Raw genomic sequence first — 16,127 nt, 5'->3', positions numbered from 1 at the left:
CTTTTCAAAGCTCCAGCAAATCTGTTTAAACTCTGATGCACCTAGGTCAATGCCTTGTCTCCAAGACTTGAAGGAAGTTTGATCTACAGTCCTTAATTACAAACTCTACTAACATCGCATCCCACTGTAAGGAATAAGCTACCTGAAGGATACAGCTATGGAGCAGATCAATGTCCCTTCTAATGAAACAACCACAACACTCTCACTTCAACTGGTAGAATTTGGAAGGGGAATGTCTGTCTGGACAAGTGATGACCTTAATAGAAACTGGCAAAAAGCCTCCATTAAGGAGATAATGCTTGATATCCTTGAAGCACATAGGCTAAGAATGGTAAGTTTCTGTTGGCATAGTATTGAGGCCAATAATGATAATTTTCATGCTTTTTTATTAGTTCTTTTTTTACACTGAAATTGTTTCTTCTGTAAACATATTAGGATATTAAATGATGCAGAATAAGAGGAGATGAAAGGATTTATTTTGCATTTTTAAATCCTAAAGATTACAAGCATGAAACATAAAAGGGAAAAAAATATTCTTTCGTATGCTATTCCCTGAAATATATGAGCCAGTACAGCAATGAATGGTTTCATTTCATTTACAATTCTATACCATTTTTGTGCACATGATATTATTGGCAAACTTTCTATATATTCATCTAGAAACTGACTGACAAATCTGTTCAATTCTGTTACAATGTGCTCCACAACTTCATCAAAAAATTTCTCAAAAAAACTCCACAGAATTTCCCTTATCCTGAACAATAAATTTCACACCTTTTGATAAATGAAAAATAAAGGGATTCCACTCCTTATCTGTTACTGCCCAGTTACTTGGCGATGCAATGCTTGAATCTAAATTATGATTTTCTTTAATCAGATAAATCTTCAGTCTATGTTACTGGCTTCTGAGCTGCTACACTGCGTCTCATAGTCATCATCAATACAATGAGTAGCGATAGCATCTAATCTGGCAAAAGATTTTTCTTTCGCTTTGGAACACTCATTTTGGGGGATAAATATAATTAAAAAAAAAGGAAATCAATCGTTTACTGATGAACACATGAAGCATACTGGGAAACGAGAGGTATATGTCTTCTGTCAACTGTCCTCCCATTACAAAAAAAAGTTGCAAATCACCCCTAATTTACCTCACAGTGTTACCAAATGATGTTTCTATAATTTGTATAAGGGTAAAATGTATTTTTGACCTTGATCAGTGCAGCACCAGCCTTGAAAGCGGGAGAACATCTTGCTCCTTTGAGGGCGGTGTGATATGAAGGGTGCGCGACCAAAATATGCCGGTGGTGACGCTTAACAGGTTAATGTTAAAATTAATGGGCTTCAAAAACATAAGGCAAAGTATTTTTAAAATGAATGAACTGAAAAAAGCTACAATACTCAAAATGATGTTTACAACCTTTCGATATGTTTTTATGTTCATCCCCAAGGGGCTGGTACTAAACATGGCACCCATTTTTCATGTAAACTGATGGTTACCAAGCCAGAGGGGTGTGGTATAGTCTTCAATTTGGCAGAACTACGGGGTTGCTCTGCATCGGATATTACACTGGAAATTTACTTTTCCTATAGTATTTTGGTTGCTTATTAACAATTTACCATTATTTTTTGCCAGTCAACTGTAATTAATCTGTAATTAACATCAGAACTGATATGTTTTTATATTTTTGTATGCTGGCCATCCTGGAATGCTATCGTGCATGCGCAGTGTTATTGGGGAGCTTTTGGTAAAATGTGGAGTTTCCTTCACTGGGGGGGTCCGGGCTGCCACCTGGCTAAGTAACATGGCCTGATAGGTTAGGTTAGGGTACGTTAGGTTAGTATACAGTAGTTCCTTTTATAATAGGTTTCCTTAGATATTCCCTTCTTGAACATAAGGCTCCCTAATGACCTGTGCATGCGCAGAACCATCCCATAGCAACAACATGTCAGTTGGGTCTTTCTCCGAACAATTTCCCCCGCCCAAAACCCAATGTTCCCAAAGAGTCCCCAACCACGTTGGGTAGACATGAGGTTAATAATAACTGACCGACAATAAACAACACGACCCCCTTTGTCAGCAACACAACGTGTAAACAAAATCCATTTCCAAGGTAACAGTCCATGAAGTTACCCAGTAGTTTTACCTTAAGTTTTACCAGAAAATGAAACCTAACCCAGCATTTATGCACTTTACAGGAATAGTAATAAAATGCAAAATTTTAAAGTAATCTGTATAATCCCTACGTACATAAACCTTAACCTTTTGTATCTGGAATACCTTCCATGCATGTGCTGGACCCGGCCCTTATACTAACTAAAATGGGGGATACTATGAAGGATGTGCTACTTCAACCAACTTTCCCCATTGGACTAGTTCCTTGTTGGATGGGTTGGTATAGTTTTCAGCTAGCACTCTGCTGGGCCCGCGTTCAAGTCTCCGGCCGGCCAATGAAGAATTAGAGGAATTTATTTCTTGTGATAGAAATTCTTTTCTCACTATAATGCGGTTTGGATTCCACAATAAGCTGTAGGCCCTGTTGCTAGGTAACCAATTGGTTCTTAGCTTTTGGGCCAGTCCTAGGAGAGCTGTTAATCAGCTCAGTGGTCTGCTTACACTAAGGTATACTTACTTTTCCCCATTGGACTTTCAGCCACAAGCCATCCACCACTGGTAGAAGAAATGGAAAGGCAGGGGAGTGTTTCTTCCAATATGGAGGGTTAAGGTCTGTGTACCGAGGAAAAATACAAATTGCTTTAAAAAATGTGGTATTTTTTCCCGGTAAGGCTAGAGAACCCTGGCTTGCTCAACCAGTATCAGTCTACGACCAAGCCTTAACTCCAACTTTGTCTAACTGTTTAGCCTAGGTAACCTATTCCAGATTAACCAAAGCTGTTTCAACACAACTCAGGATAAGTGATGATCAAAGGTAATCTGAGGAAGCCACAGCCACAAGAAAGACAATGAAACCCCAAAAGGACGTACGAAACATTCGTAACTGTAACATTCAGCCTTTCGCAGCTCACCTTTCTAATAAAATCCTTTAGGACACGAACAACATCTTGATCGTTGCCTGTTTCTAATAGTTTCAGAACTGACTCGTCCATGCTGAAGAAACTGTTATTCTACGTTGACTTTGGTCCCTATTTCAATGGCCGGCCACTAATTTTAATAAGGCTTCACGGATACTTCTCAAGACTGTCACTCCCAGCTACAATTGTAAACATTGAACCGACCGTCTTCTATTGTCTAACATTTTCTGATTGCGCAAATCTTTATCATGAATTATATTCTTTAATTTTTTTCTACTGAACATGTTTCTTTTATTAATTTAGAATTATAATTTTAAATTTATGTATAAATCCATGTTTCAGTGACCATATCTTTCAGTGAATGCGGAATAATTGGATTACATTTTTGGTTCTACTTCTGCGCAATACTTACTCAACTCGAAAGTATTCCTCAAAGAGAAAATTTATTTGAGAAATAGAAGACATCACTACGGTGTTCTATTCTTCTTCTATTATTTCAACAAGGGTGTGCCACAAAGACTGAACTCCTTGTTTACACTACTACCATTAATTGAATGATCAATCTATGTTCATTATTCTACAAGAGCTTGATATCCCCAATTACCATGTATAGGGCTCCTTTGGTGTGAGGCTAATTTCTGGAGAAAACATTTATTTTGCGCTATTTTCTCATGCCATAAGCATCAAAATTTCTAGTGAATTGTTCGATTGGAATTGGCGGCTATCATCAACATCCTGGAAATTAACTTTTTGCAAGATGTCTGCTACATTCCTCTTCCTTTTCTTCCTCTCTCTCTCTCTCCCACCATTAAATAAATAAATAAATAAAGAGAGAGAGAGAGAGAGAGAGAGAGAGAGAGAGAGAGAGAGAGAGAGAGAGAGAGAGAGAGAGAGAGAACGTGAAATGAAATTTTACAAAATTTCTCCTGGTTTGGATAACCTCACATTGACTAAATGAGTTCTCTGCCTTTTGCTTGATCCTGATTAAGTAAATGTGCAAAGAATTTACTTGTATTTTATTATATTCATCCTGTTTTCGTTTTCTATGAATTTCACATTTTTTTATAAATTTGTTATACAGAAGTTTGAGACTATATGCTCATATGACTTATCTAATAAAAATGAGAAGCTTAATGCTAACAATAAAAATAAGACCAACCACTACAGCTGCAGTAATTATGATCACTCATAACTTTATTCGGTGCCTTACTTCTCATTTCATATAGAAACTGAATGAAATTAAGAAACTTTAGAAAAATATGACGTGTATTTTTCAAGAATTCTTTTCTTATTCTTTTGCATCATTTCCTGGTGTTTGCTAGAACTGAGTTGATGTACATAGTTTAGGAACAGTGGTACGTTCGCGCTTTCTTTCCGTCATCTTGGTCCTATTTTGTGATCATTCACGAAGTTCTGTCTTCGAAATTGTTGAAGTCACAATCCTGAGGAAAATTAAAAGAAAAATATTAGGAGCAATAAAAATAATAGTCTACATAGAACATTAGGTTACCTTCCGGGTTGCCTAGAAGAGGCGTGCCAGCGCAGGGCTGACTTAACTTAAAACAACAGTTAGGTTACCATATTTATTTATTCATTTTTGTAATTACTAATTCTTTCTTCACAGCCTATGCCCAAAGACAATCAGAAAAAGGAACATAACATTCCTTAAGCACGACTAATAAAATTTCTGCTGGTAGGCCATTTTTTTCAAGATGTTTGTGTCTGCCAAGCAAAGGTCAAGGTCTCCACAGAATTCAACCTTTACTTTAGTTGTGTTTGATACTTCAGCTTTAATCCATACGAAAACTAAAAAGATAGGCATTCCGATAACCTTAAGCCTCTAGATTTTATATTACTTATAAAAGACTGATCGGATGGATAACACTGGATTGATAGAAGTAAGGGGGTCTTTCCGAGATGGTGACCCGCAAGGGTTTTCGGGGTCGTTATCTAGGGCTAATATTCCTTGGGGGTCATTATCTTTGTGATATTTACAGTATTTTGTTACTTTTTACGGTAATCTCCCATGGCTTGTACTAAACACGCCGCCAAGGTGGATACATACCAGGTTAAAACCCTTAGGGGTCACTATCTAGGAAAGATCCCAAGTAAGGAAAAAAAAAAAAGAGGTTCAGTCCCACAGGATGTTACAGATCCAACTCTCCAAAGAACTCCAAATACTGAAATGGACAGGAACAGACTACACGATCCGAAATTGTTGGTTTCCAGAGCTGACAGTGATAGGAAGCATTGTCTCGATGGTGTGAAAAGCGAGAGGGGAAATGGAAAATGAATTAAGTATGCGGCCAGCCGCCAACTTCAAAGGAAAAGGTGACACTGCCTCTCAGAGGAGAGGTAGGCCTATTTGCTATCCTTATAACCGAATCTTTGTGACTTCAAGTTCAACTGGGTGAAATTATGCATTTATTTAATCTTTTTTTATGGTGAGCCACCTCACGGGAGTTCCATTCGTCAATTTTATTGTTTATCTTATTTGCTTGTCCTTGTATTTCTCTAATAACGTTTATTCTTTATCTATGCGTTTCTTCAGATATGCTTGACAGGTTTTTCTGTTGTAGCCCTTTGACTTGTAGGATATTGCTTTTCCACCCAGTGGAGCAGCTTGGGTAATAATTATGAATACCAGATAACATACAGCAACAAGTGGTATGAATATATCAGCTCGAAGGAGCAGTAAAAAAATGAGCAGGCAAAATTGCTCAGGGATACAGTATCAGGACAGACAGGGTGATACAGAAGGAAAGTATTAGGCACAGCTGTCGCAGGTTGCAGCCAGGAACCCCACACTATAAACCACCAGTCTAGAAAGACTGTGGTATAATAATAATAATAATAATAATAATAATAATAATAATAATAATAATAATAATAATAATAATAATAATAATAATAATAATAATAATAATAATAATGCATTTTTAACTTTTTCTTTATAATTCGTTTTCTTGCACGTCAATATTGGTCAATAATTGGCCAATGTTCATATTTCAGTGAATTTAAACAGCACTTCTACAGCAAAATTTTATTCTAAAAAGAGCTGGTAACCTTCTCTTTTTAGAATAAAATTCTTCTGTAGAACGCTGTTTAAATCCATCGAAATATGATCACTGGCCAATTACTGACCAATATTGGCGTGCAAGAAAGGCGAGTTATATGAAAAATTTAAAAACGCAATATAAAATCAATTCGCACAATCCAACCATCATTTTCAACAGAACATGCTTGATAGAGGGTCTTCTTCCTTCAAATAATAATAATAATAATAATAATAATAATAATAATAATAATAATAATAATAATAATAATAATAATAATAATAATAATAATAATAATAATAGCTGAACTGAAGAATCTGTGACTGCTGTGAAGTAGTTTATTCGGAGGCATTCCTACAATCTCAAAGGATCAGTCCTAAGTAGCCTATGTACTCCTGAATGGAAAGGGGAATCTGGAGCATTTTACCCTTAAACATTCTTGGGATTGTATGTCTGTCGATGGAGTTTCGTGCACACTAGACAATTCAATATGCTGTCACAGGAACTGAAAAATGAATCAAAAGCTCAGAAGCATTGAAGAAGAAACCAAAGCTATTGATGATATAAAGGAAAACAGTTACTGAGAAACTAAGAATTATTATTGACAGTCTTTTGAAAATAAACGTGGAAAATGAGGAAGGTGTTGTAGGTCTAGCAAAATTTTAAACATAGAAAGCAAAATAAAGGAATAAATATTTCATCGTCTTAGGCTCAGTATTTTGTTCATATGCGATGTGGGTGGCACTATTATTAGATAATGCTTATGTTGCTGTGCTTTGGAAATAATGTACTTAATGATGTTAAATGGTTCAAAGTATCTGATGTTTCAACCGTAGCACAGGTGGAGCAGAATTGGGCGGTGGTCTTTCTCGCTTCAATATTGCCAAGTAGGAATAACTAAATTAGGAAAATCATAAAGGACGAAGAAGAATAACTGATAATTTATAATACACAAAGTATAAAAAAATGCATTACAGTAGTAAAGTACTAACCAGAGGTTATATACAATTAATATTAATGTTTGCATGAGATACATTTTGCTCCCCATGCTTGAATTCCTGGTTCCCCCATCGTTTAATGTTACCTCTGACTCAATTCTTCTTTGTAATGATTCCTGAAAGCAAATTGCTGCTTCACATATCTTTCGTTCTAATGTAGTTCGAGCATTGCCCTCTTCGTGGAAGCTAGCAACATCTGGGGACATTTTTGTTTCTAATAAAATCATTTTAATCGATAATTTTCGTTATCAAAACATTAGTAGTTATACTTCAGACTTTCTGTAGGTTTGTATAGGTACAGGCTAATGGCTCATAGGTCAACAGGTGCTTTTCCCAGTGTGTTGTCACGCTGCCAATGGTCAGTTCTAAAGGTTTTGTTTCATTTTCTTTCAAATTCGGCTGTGGTTTCGATTTCCACGAACAAGTGCTTCCAGAGGGCTTCAGTAGTACTATAAAACGCTTTATTATGGCAGGAAAACGCGCATCCATACCTCACACACACACACACATATACATGTGTATATATATATATATATATATATATATATATATATATATATATATATATATATATATATATATATATATATATATATCAACAAGTCTTCATGGGGTGAGGTTGCCAATTCCCATGCACTATTTTCTTGACTCACAAGACAGTAGCATCCGTTTGCAACTAAGTTGGTGTAGGCCAGGAGCAGTTCAGGACCTAGGAAAAGTGAGTTCTTGTTTCACCCAGCCAATACATCCACACACACACACACACACACACACACACTTTGGCTGATTGTACCTTGCACAAGGAGGGTGGTGAGCTGTCATAATCATACATTATGGTACTAATTTTGCGGCATTCTAAAGATTACTGATTATAATTTATTGCAGCAAATTAAAGCAAAATAACAAAATTGAAAGGTCAGAATGATTACTTGAAACTTCCAAAAGAAAAAGCGTGTAATTTTCCGTGAAATAAATTATAGAAATGCTTTGAACCGTGCAATCAACGATTTCAGATGATACAGCACATAGTTATTCTGCTATTAATGTCAACCTTTGCACATGCGAGCTAATTATCGTAGTTTTTAACTGTACTCATATACTATGGAGATATTAAAATTAGTTTATTATGCGGATAACGGTTTCATTTACAGCATGGGGAGAAGATAACAGATATTTCTTACCTTTATGTATTGTCATTCCAACATTTATTAACATTCAGGAAGCACTGATCTTGAAAGAATTAACGTTTTGATTAAGTTTAATCACAATAAAATTTTACTTATCGTTATTTTCTTTGCTTGCCTTTATTTTTACACTGGCACATCAATTTAACGCAATTTTGGTTTGTTACATAAGAAAGTATGATCGTTACCATCAGTAATAAACTATGATCTCATACATTGTTGCCACCAAAATTTACCTGGGCTTAGTTAATTCGAATTCGTTTCAGAATTATTATTATCATCCATCATATTGTTTTATTAGATTATTGTTCTATGTGTGTTTTCAATATCTTTTATAATCATTACCTTATCCGTTTACACATAGAAAAAACCCTTTTTAAACATCTAAACAAGGGTACGATTTTACACCCCATGCTGTCTATCTGATTGAGAACTTTCAAGTGTGACGTCAGGGTATGAAATAGACATCTTTGAAATATTCTAGTTTCCTTCTACATAAAAATACGAATGGATAAAATAACATTTGGTGCAAATAGATACAATACTTGTTCATTTTCTGAACACTTCACCAGCACAAAGGATCTATCAGTAGAAAATAAACTTTAAAAAAGTGCTCAGCCTTTTGCCGACATTGTCAGATCACGTGACACACTCGTTCCCCCTTTCTGGAGTAGGATCGCATGGTGTGCTACGCTACTGCGATATGAAGGTATATTTATTCGCTGAGTTTTCAGTAATATGCGGTCATTTATTGGTTGCTTTTGCATCCATGGAAGAACTAGATTGTGTTATATTTAATTCTGTTGTAATATTTGACGATAAGGCTGTGAGGTAGAAAAGAATTGAAAAGGAAGTTTGTTTACATCTGGTTTTGGTAGAGCACGTTTTACCTCCATTTGAGGTTTGCCGGGCGTATTTTACCGCTGGAATTTCCTGGCAGGAAAAGCAAGGTTTTTGGTTTAAATCAGAAATAAGTAACTGGAGTGAAAAGCAGTAAAAAATTATGGTTCACGATACGGCTTTAATAGCCTGTAGTTTGTGTAAAAGTATGCTGACGTTAAACTAAAGTGCTTAAAAAGTTTGTTGGCTTAAACCTTTTATAATCAATTTTATTCTCAAGATCACACTCTAGGGAGAGCTACACGTGTTATTTAGGACCTTTTTGGGTATTTTTGCTTGGCTCAGCTAGTTTGGCTGAGATAACGTTTGCTAGCGGAAGTCGTATGTAGTTAGGCTCATTTGTTTTTTTGTCTGAGGAATGATTGGTGTATGCCCATCTACTGGTATTGGGTTTCGGATAGCCAAGATTTAAATTGGGTAGGCTTAACGGCCTTAGCTATACTTGAAAGTACAGATTAAAACTTACGAGGCCCCAGCATCAAGCCATAGGCCTAAGCCTGTGGCCCTAATCTTGTAAGTAGTTATAAAATAGGCATTTTACTTGAATAATGCAGCACAATGTTGGAGAAGTTATCTTAAAATGCATAGGCTAATGTTGAAAATCTAGCTTGAGTCCATTACAAGTATTCAGGATAAAGTTTCTAGGCTAAGAAAGTGTTTAGTATGTAGGATAAATGTTTAAGAACCAGGTAATAAATTGAGATGACATTACACCTGTTTTTACTTGCTTCAGCAAGCACTATAATCAGACTACGTAGAGGTAGCTTTAAGGTTAATGAATAATAAAATTAGGGATGCAGTTGAGCATGATGGACATAGGTTCCGCCGACAAAGAAAACCTGACATTTACAAGAAAGTCATGTCCAGACCTTACCATCTTAACCTTAGTGTGCAGTGCCTTGACTTGGTTGGGAGGGGTTTGGGCCTCTGGACTCCCTAGTAGGCTAACACTGGACATAGAAAATATGGACAAAGATTCTGCTCTGAGGTAGTGTTAGAGCTTGCTCATATTGTTATGAAAACTACCCAGATGTAGATATAGGCTAGGGTATGTAAAATTTACTCTAGGCTGCTTCAGTACTGGACTGCAGCTGGAGACTTGTTTTGTTCACACGAAATTTCTAGGGGTATCCTAGTAGCCAGAGTAGGGAGACGGGGTATGCATTGGTATTTTGAACCTACTACCTCAAAGGGGTAGCCTAGGCCAGTCCATGTACTCTGGGTAGTGTTACTTGTGGGAAGGGGTCCAGGGTGAGAAAACAACCCCTCCCGTGCCAGGACAGGGTATGGTGCCCTAAGTCAGCTTAGGAAGGTAGGTTCTGGTTAGGGTAGGGTATGACACTTTAGGAATTGTTATGTTAAGATTTTGGTTAGGTTGTAGCCAATGCCAGACCACGTATCCGAACAGAAATTTAGTCCTGCCAATGTGTTTTTGATATTCACTGTTCCTTGGCAGTTCTAGGAGGGCAACCCCCCCCCCCCCACATTTTTGGGTAAAAGTGCAGAAGCATTGCACATGTTAGGCCTGTTGAAAAACCAATCTTACGATGTAGAATACTTCAGGAGGGATGGAGCCCTATCCTAACCTTCCCCTTACCCAACTTTTTGTGACTTGAGTCTTTCACTTTCTACTGTGAAGGCAGGGCAGAGGGTAACATGGGACCAACCTGAAAATGGGGAAAATTTGTACTAAAAACAAAATTGATTTAAGTATATTCAGAAGTAACCCGTCATGGTAGGCTATGTGAGGTAAGATGGTGGAAAAACAGGAAAAAGATTATTCACACTGTTTTTGCTGAAATAGTAGACAGGAACACCAGGCAGTTGCTGGAAGCATAGGAGAGATTTCATAGTGGTTTTGAACATTTTCGGGATGGTTCTTGCAGTAATTAAAAAATAGCATTGAGGTATAGACCTAAAAATTCGTTTTGCACAATTTTGTTTTTTCTATGCTCTTATACTATAAACTTATGCGTATACATGAGCTAATTATACAGTAGTTATCAAACATTGATAATGTTTCCAATGTAATAAAAATTATATACATCATGAATGGTGTATTCAAGGACTTTACAAGGGTACTTATTAATTTTCACTTTTGCTTGTGAAGTCAGACTAGTTGTAATGAACACAGGATTTTCATAAAGTTTTGATATGGTGCTACACAGTACAGTAGTATGTGATAAACTGCTAGGGAAGTATTTTTCCAATGTAGACTGAAAATTGAAGAAATTAGTTTCTAAGCAGTGGTAGTTTTATAAAACAGCTGATGGATGTTGAGAGTTGGGGCTTTTGGTCCATTTACTGGAATGTAGGGTGGTCATTTTGAAAATAAAGGAAACAAACTTAAATTGGTGTCCTTAGTTGGGTCATGGTACAGTACATATCCTTAGTTGGATCATGGTACGGTACACGTCCTTAGTTGGATCATGGTATGGTACATGTCCTTAAGTCTAATCCTTCGGGCCAGCCCTAGGAGAGCTGTTAATCAGCTCAGTGGTCTGGTAAAACTAAGCTATACTTACATGTCCTTAGTTGGATCATGGTACGGTACATATCCTTAGTTGGGTCATGGTACAATACATGTCCTTAGTTGGATCATGGTACACTACTGTATTGTCTAGTGATCTATCAGAGATCTAAAAGTTTCTGAAAGGTCTGATTTCTCACTTTCTATCATACAGGTTTTTTGATAAATTTTGTTAATAGGTTGGTAAATTTACGTCCGAAGTGAAAGTTCATTTTAAGAGTGATTCAAGCATCGCTTGTGAACAAGTGCACGCAGACTTCTGTAGTAGTTGTCCATTGTTTGAAAGTAATGTAAAGTAAATGGCTTAACTGCCCCTGTCAAGAGTTTAGATTTTTCCAGTTTTCATTCCATTTTCTGTTTCCAGTTAAATGTGTCTAACCCATAACGGGTGCCAAACTCTTGAATGAAGATGAGAAAACCGTGTCTTTATGAGCGCATGGGCCAAGAGGTTGGTGCTGATACCCTTGGTGATGAATGGAAGGGGTATGTTGTGCGCATCACCGGAGGAAATGACAAGCAGGGATTTCCCATGAAACAGGGTGTCCTTACAAATAGTGAGTAAATGAGTGTAATTTTTTATTAAGATTAGGAAATGGCCTGTAAAGTGTTGGTTCGTTAAGTAATTTTTTTTAGCAAGTGAAAGACCTCAGTACTGTAAGATTGGGCGAGTTCGGACGCTTTTTCATGTTTTTCTTTTACCTACCTCTTGTTTTTTTTTTTATCTAGAGCAGATGTTAAGTATTGTATATATAGCTGGCCCATGAGACTTTCAAATAACACACTAAAAAATTTGTAAGCAGTTTCATTATGTGAATAATACATTATTTGGTGTCCAAGTTCAACTTTAATTTTGAGCGAGTTCGCACACATACAGGGAGAGTTCGGACAGTCATTAAAATATGCTGTAGATGGATCTTCTATGCTCTCTGCAATTTGGTGCTGATTTGGACCACATTGCCGTAACGTTCGAGATATTACTGACATGAGAAAGTATATTTCTTCCTTTGTGGATACTTTATTTAACATGACAAGTAGATCAGCAAAAAAGGCTAAAAAAATTAAAGTAATATAATCCTAGACTGTCAGACTTGTTCTTTATTTCTTTGACAAAACAAATTAACTAAATCTCCATTTAATATAACTAATAAACTCCCTGACACTATTCTATTGCTTATTGACAAGAAATGGTTTCATTATCACAGACAGTGCTGAAAGAAAAATAAAAGAAAACACTGATACAATAAAATGAGCATTTTGTATTAAAGGTTAAGTGCCAGCATATGACAATTTAAATTAGAAATAAAAAACTTCATGGAGACAGATTCTAAGTACTAAAAATAATTCTTTGGAAAGATAAATCTATGAATGCTTAGCTACTAGCCATTGAAATATACTATCTACAGTACTAATAATAAAAAAAAAAAAGGGCATCTGTTATCATACAAATTTTTTACTGTAGGGAAACCTATAGAAAGACATATTCCTGAGTGCTAGTATGCATTATTTTGGCCAGTTATTGACATCCACATCAAATATCATTCTCTATTCATCTAATTTGGTTCATGTACACCTCGGCAAGAAAGGTGAGGATACAGTTTTAATCTCGGACATATAAATAATGAGGCATCTGTAACTTTAGAAAGGAGAGACTTCAGTCTTATTGTGTTTATTTTTTAACTGACCTCCTATAACTTTCAATCATTTCTCACGGTTCTTCGAAATCATTGATACTTAAATGCTGTAGTAAGTTTTACAGTAGTATCTTCAAGTTGTAATTTGCAGCAACAGTTCTGAGCAAAATAAACATTTTTTCCATATAACCTCACGGTAATCTTTTGCACATATGAATTTATGACACCAATGAACGGAATGCTTGCATAATCGAAACGCGATCTTCCATAATGAAATCAAGAGTTAAATTTGAGTAATGTCCAAAACTTGGGAACAATAAAGAAACAATGCAATATTATGGAGAGAGAGAGAGAGAGTTGCTGTTGTGTAAACCCTAGGCTTCATGTAGAGCTTACTCATTTCATTATTTTTTTTTCCTTTTTTAGAGATTGAGCGATACTATATTTGTGCAGTGCGTTTTAGTGGAGAGAGAGAGAGAGAGAGAGAGACTATGGCAACGTTAAAACGCCTCCCAGTTACTTGTGTTTTCCGCCCGAAGTTAACGCTAAATCCGCACATCATAGAGAACGCTCTTGCGGATTTAAATAGATTGGGTCAACCTGCTAAGCTGTCAGCATTTACTGCCATTAATTCCAGCTGACCTTAACACCGTGGAATACAAATATGGTCTGTAAAAATTTAAGAAATTATCATTACCTCGTCTGATGATGCAATAATAAGCCTGTTCATAACGAAAACAGTAAATATTCTTTCTGATAAAACAGTACAACACCGAGATATCCATACACTATCTTTAGATCTCTATGAATCGAAGTCATTGAGAAATTCTGAATACTTCGGACATGCATGGTGTTTTCCAAATGTCTGAACGTTTTTGTGTTGCAGATTTAACATATATGATGTAATTTGCATTGTATTTTCATATTCTAGAGTAAATTTACCGAGATTATGTGTTTTCTGTAAGAAAAAATTAAAATTAGATCAATCTAATGAAAACTGTATCCTTACTTTCTTTGCCGAAGTGTACATGTGCATCACAATATCTCTTCAATTTCCACAGCTTTCATTATCTGGTATATTTGATTAACAAAATTCATTTTTGTCCCCTTGACATGTTGCAAAAACCTGACCGTAGATTCTACCTCAGTAATTACCCACATACTGTAATGCTTCTTGCATTTGCTACACACCAGAACTACAGTACCACCCACTCATGTAGTTTAGGATTCTGGCCTTCTTCATTTCCTGTGGTTTCTCTTGCTGCTGAAAATTCCTCATTATTATAGTCATCACTGTTTTTGGTTTTGATTTTATCTCCATCGTCAACTGGGCCTCCGTTCCTTCAAAGTCCTCTCCAGATGTCTCCCATCTTGTCGCATCACATCAGTATTTGCTTCATCTTCTAGTATCACATCTGTATCTGCTTCATCTTCATGCATTATTTCAGTGTCTTCTCCATCAGTTATTAATGCAGTCAATTCTCTCTCATCCATCTTAAATCATCCATCTTGTTTGCAGTTGATCCCAGTTAATGGAACTATTTTCTCTGCTGTATACCAGTGTTCAACTTTTATTTTTTTGCATTTGAGTATTATAGGTTCAGGTTCAGGGCATGAATCATTCAAAAATAACATCATCAATATCGCCACCATCACTACTGTCACTTGAGATGATGCTATGCCGACCAAGTCTTTTACGTGTCACACTTTTTCCAAGGGGAACTGATAGCTGCTTTTTTTTTTACCACGAGCAGGTGTTGAAGTAGAAGGACCATGCCTATAATTTGAAAGCATGTAAACCGAGGATGCATCAAGAGCAGAATGTACTGGTACCACCTCTGAATTAGCACTAGTACTGGCACCACTTGCCTCACTGGTGTTGGGTTCAGCTTGAGGGGGAGCCTTTGCAGTGGAGTTGCATGACCTGCTGAATCTTCATGCTCATTAGCTGTACCTGCACTAGTACTGATAATACTTATCCTGTCTACTTCTGGGAGGCAAGACAGTACCTCTTCCGCACCCCTCAAGGATATATCCCATTTTGGAACCCACTTTTTATTTTTTGCTTGCTCTTCTGAAGTTTCTCCATGAGTTTAGCCTGTTGCCTAGGACCGCCCAGGGAAGGCGTTACTCCTACCCAGTGAGTTGCTTGAATTACGCATAGTGATCACCAGTGTGTCTCCAGATTCAAATACTGACATTATCCAAGGGTTATGAGGTCGAATTTAGAGGAGGAGAACAAATGAAATATTTTGATCCTCACAAGCACTCACTACAGTTTTCAAACTCACATGACTGGCAAGATTGTCACTTATGATAATTTTTTTACTTCTTTAGATCTTGCATAAGGGAGGATTACTTTGAAAAACCAATCCTCAAACGCCGTATTATCAAACCACCCACTATCAGTACGATGTTTTGCTTTGTAAACTGTGTATGGAGGAAATATTTTTCCAGATGCTGTACAAGCAAACATTAGTGACACTGAAGACTTTGTTGAATTGATTATCCTTTCAGGATATTTGCATCCTCTACAAACAATAACTATTTTCCTTCCAGGGTCATCTGACAGATTTGTTTCATCATAATTGATGATGTTATCGGGAGGTGTATTTTCAGTGGTTGCTTCCAAATGTCTAAAGTATGAACGAATGATACTGGGAGTGACCTTTTCTCTGGCCACTTTAATGATCTGGCTCATTCGCTGCGACAGATCTTTTTTGTGACGCTTCAAAAATGAACACACCCAGTCACAACCAGGGAAATTCTTTAATCTTTTAATGGCAACACCACGCCTA

At 36.6% G+C, this 16,127-nt stretch overlaps 2 protein-coding genes across 2 annotated transcripts in view; one reads left to right on the top strand and one right to left on the bottom strand.

Moving 5' to 3' along the window:
- The window catches only part of ric8a (ric8 guanine nucleotide exchange factor A), a 77,694-nt gene extending 74,459 nt beyond the window's left edge, over positions 1-3,235 (bottom strand). The window contains exon 1 of the mRNA XM_067100113.1: positions 3,025-3,235. Coding sequence (XP_066956214.1) covers positions 3,025-3,105 — 81 coding nt within the window. The 5' untranslated portion in view covers positions 3,106-3,235. The remainder of the gene's footprint in view (positions 1-3,024) is intronic.
- Positions 3,236-8,918: 5,683 nt separating this feature from the next.
- Positions 8,919-16,127, top strand: part of RpS6 (ribosomal protein S6) — an 11,822-nt gene continuing 4,613 nt past the window's right edge. Inside the window, exons 1-2 of the mRNA XM_067100620.1 lie at positions 8,919-8,977; positions 12,063-12,252. Of these exons, the coding sequence (XP_066956721.1) occupies positions 12,102-12,252 (151 nt within the window). The 5' untranslated portion in view covers positions 8,919-8,977; positions 12,063-12,101. The remainder of the gene's footprint in view (positions 8,978-12,062; positions 12,253-16,127) is intronic.

This window comes from Macrobrachium rosenbergii, chromosome 56 (genome assembly GCF_040412425.1).
Source record: "Macrobrachium rosenbergii isolate ZJJX-2024 chromosome 56, ASM4041242v1, whole genome shotgun sequence".
NCBI lineage: Eukaryota > Metazoa > Arthropoda > Malacostraca > Decapoda > Palaemonidae > Macrobrachium > Macrobrachium rosenbergii.
Note: the sequence above shows the minus strand (reverse complement) of the source record. Positions and strands in the feature narration are given on the sequence as shown.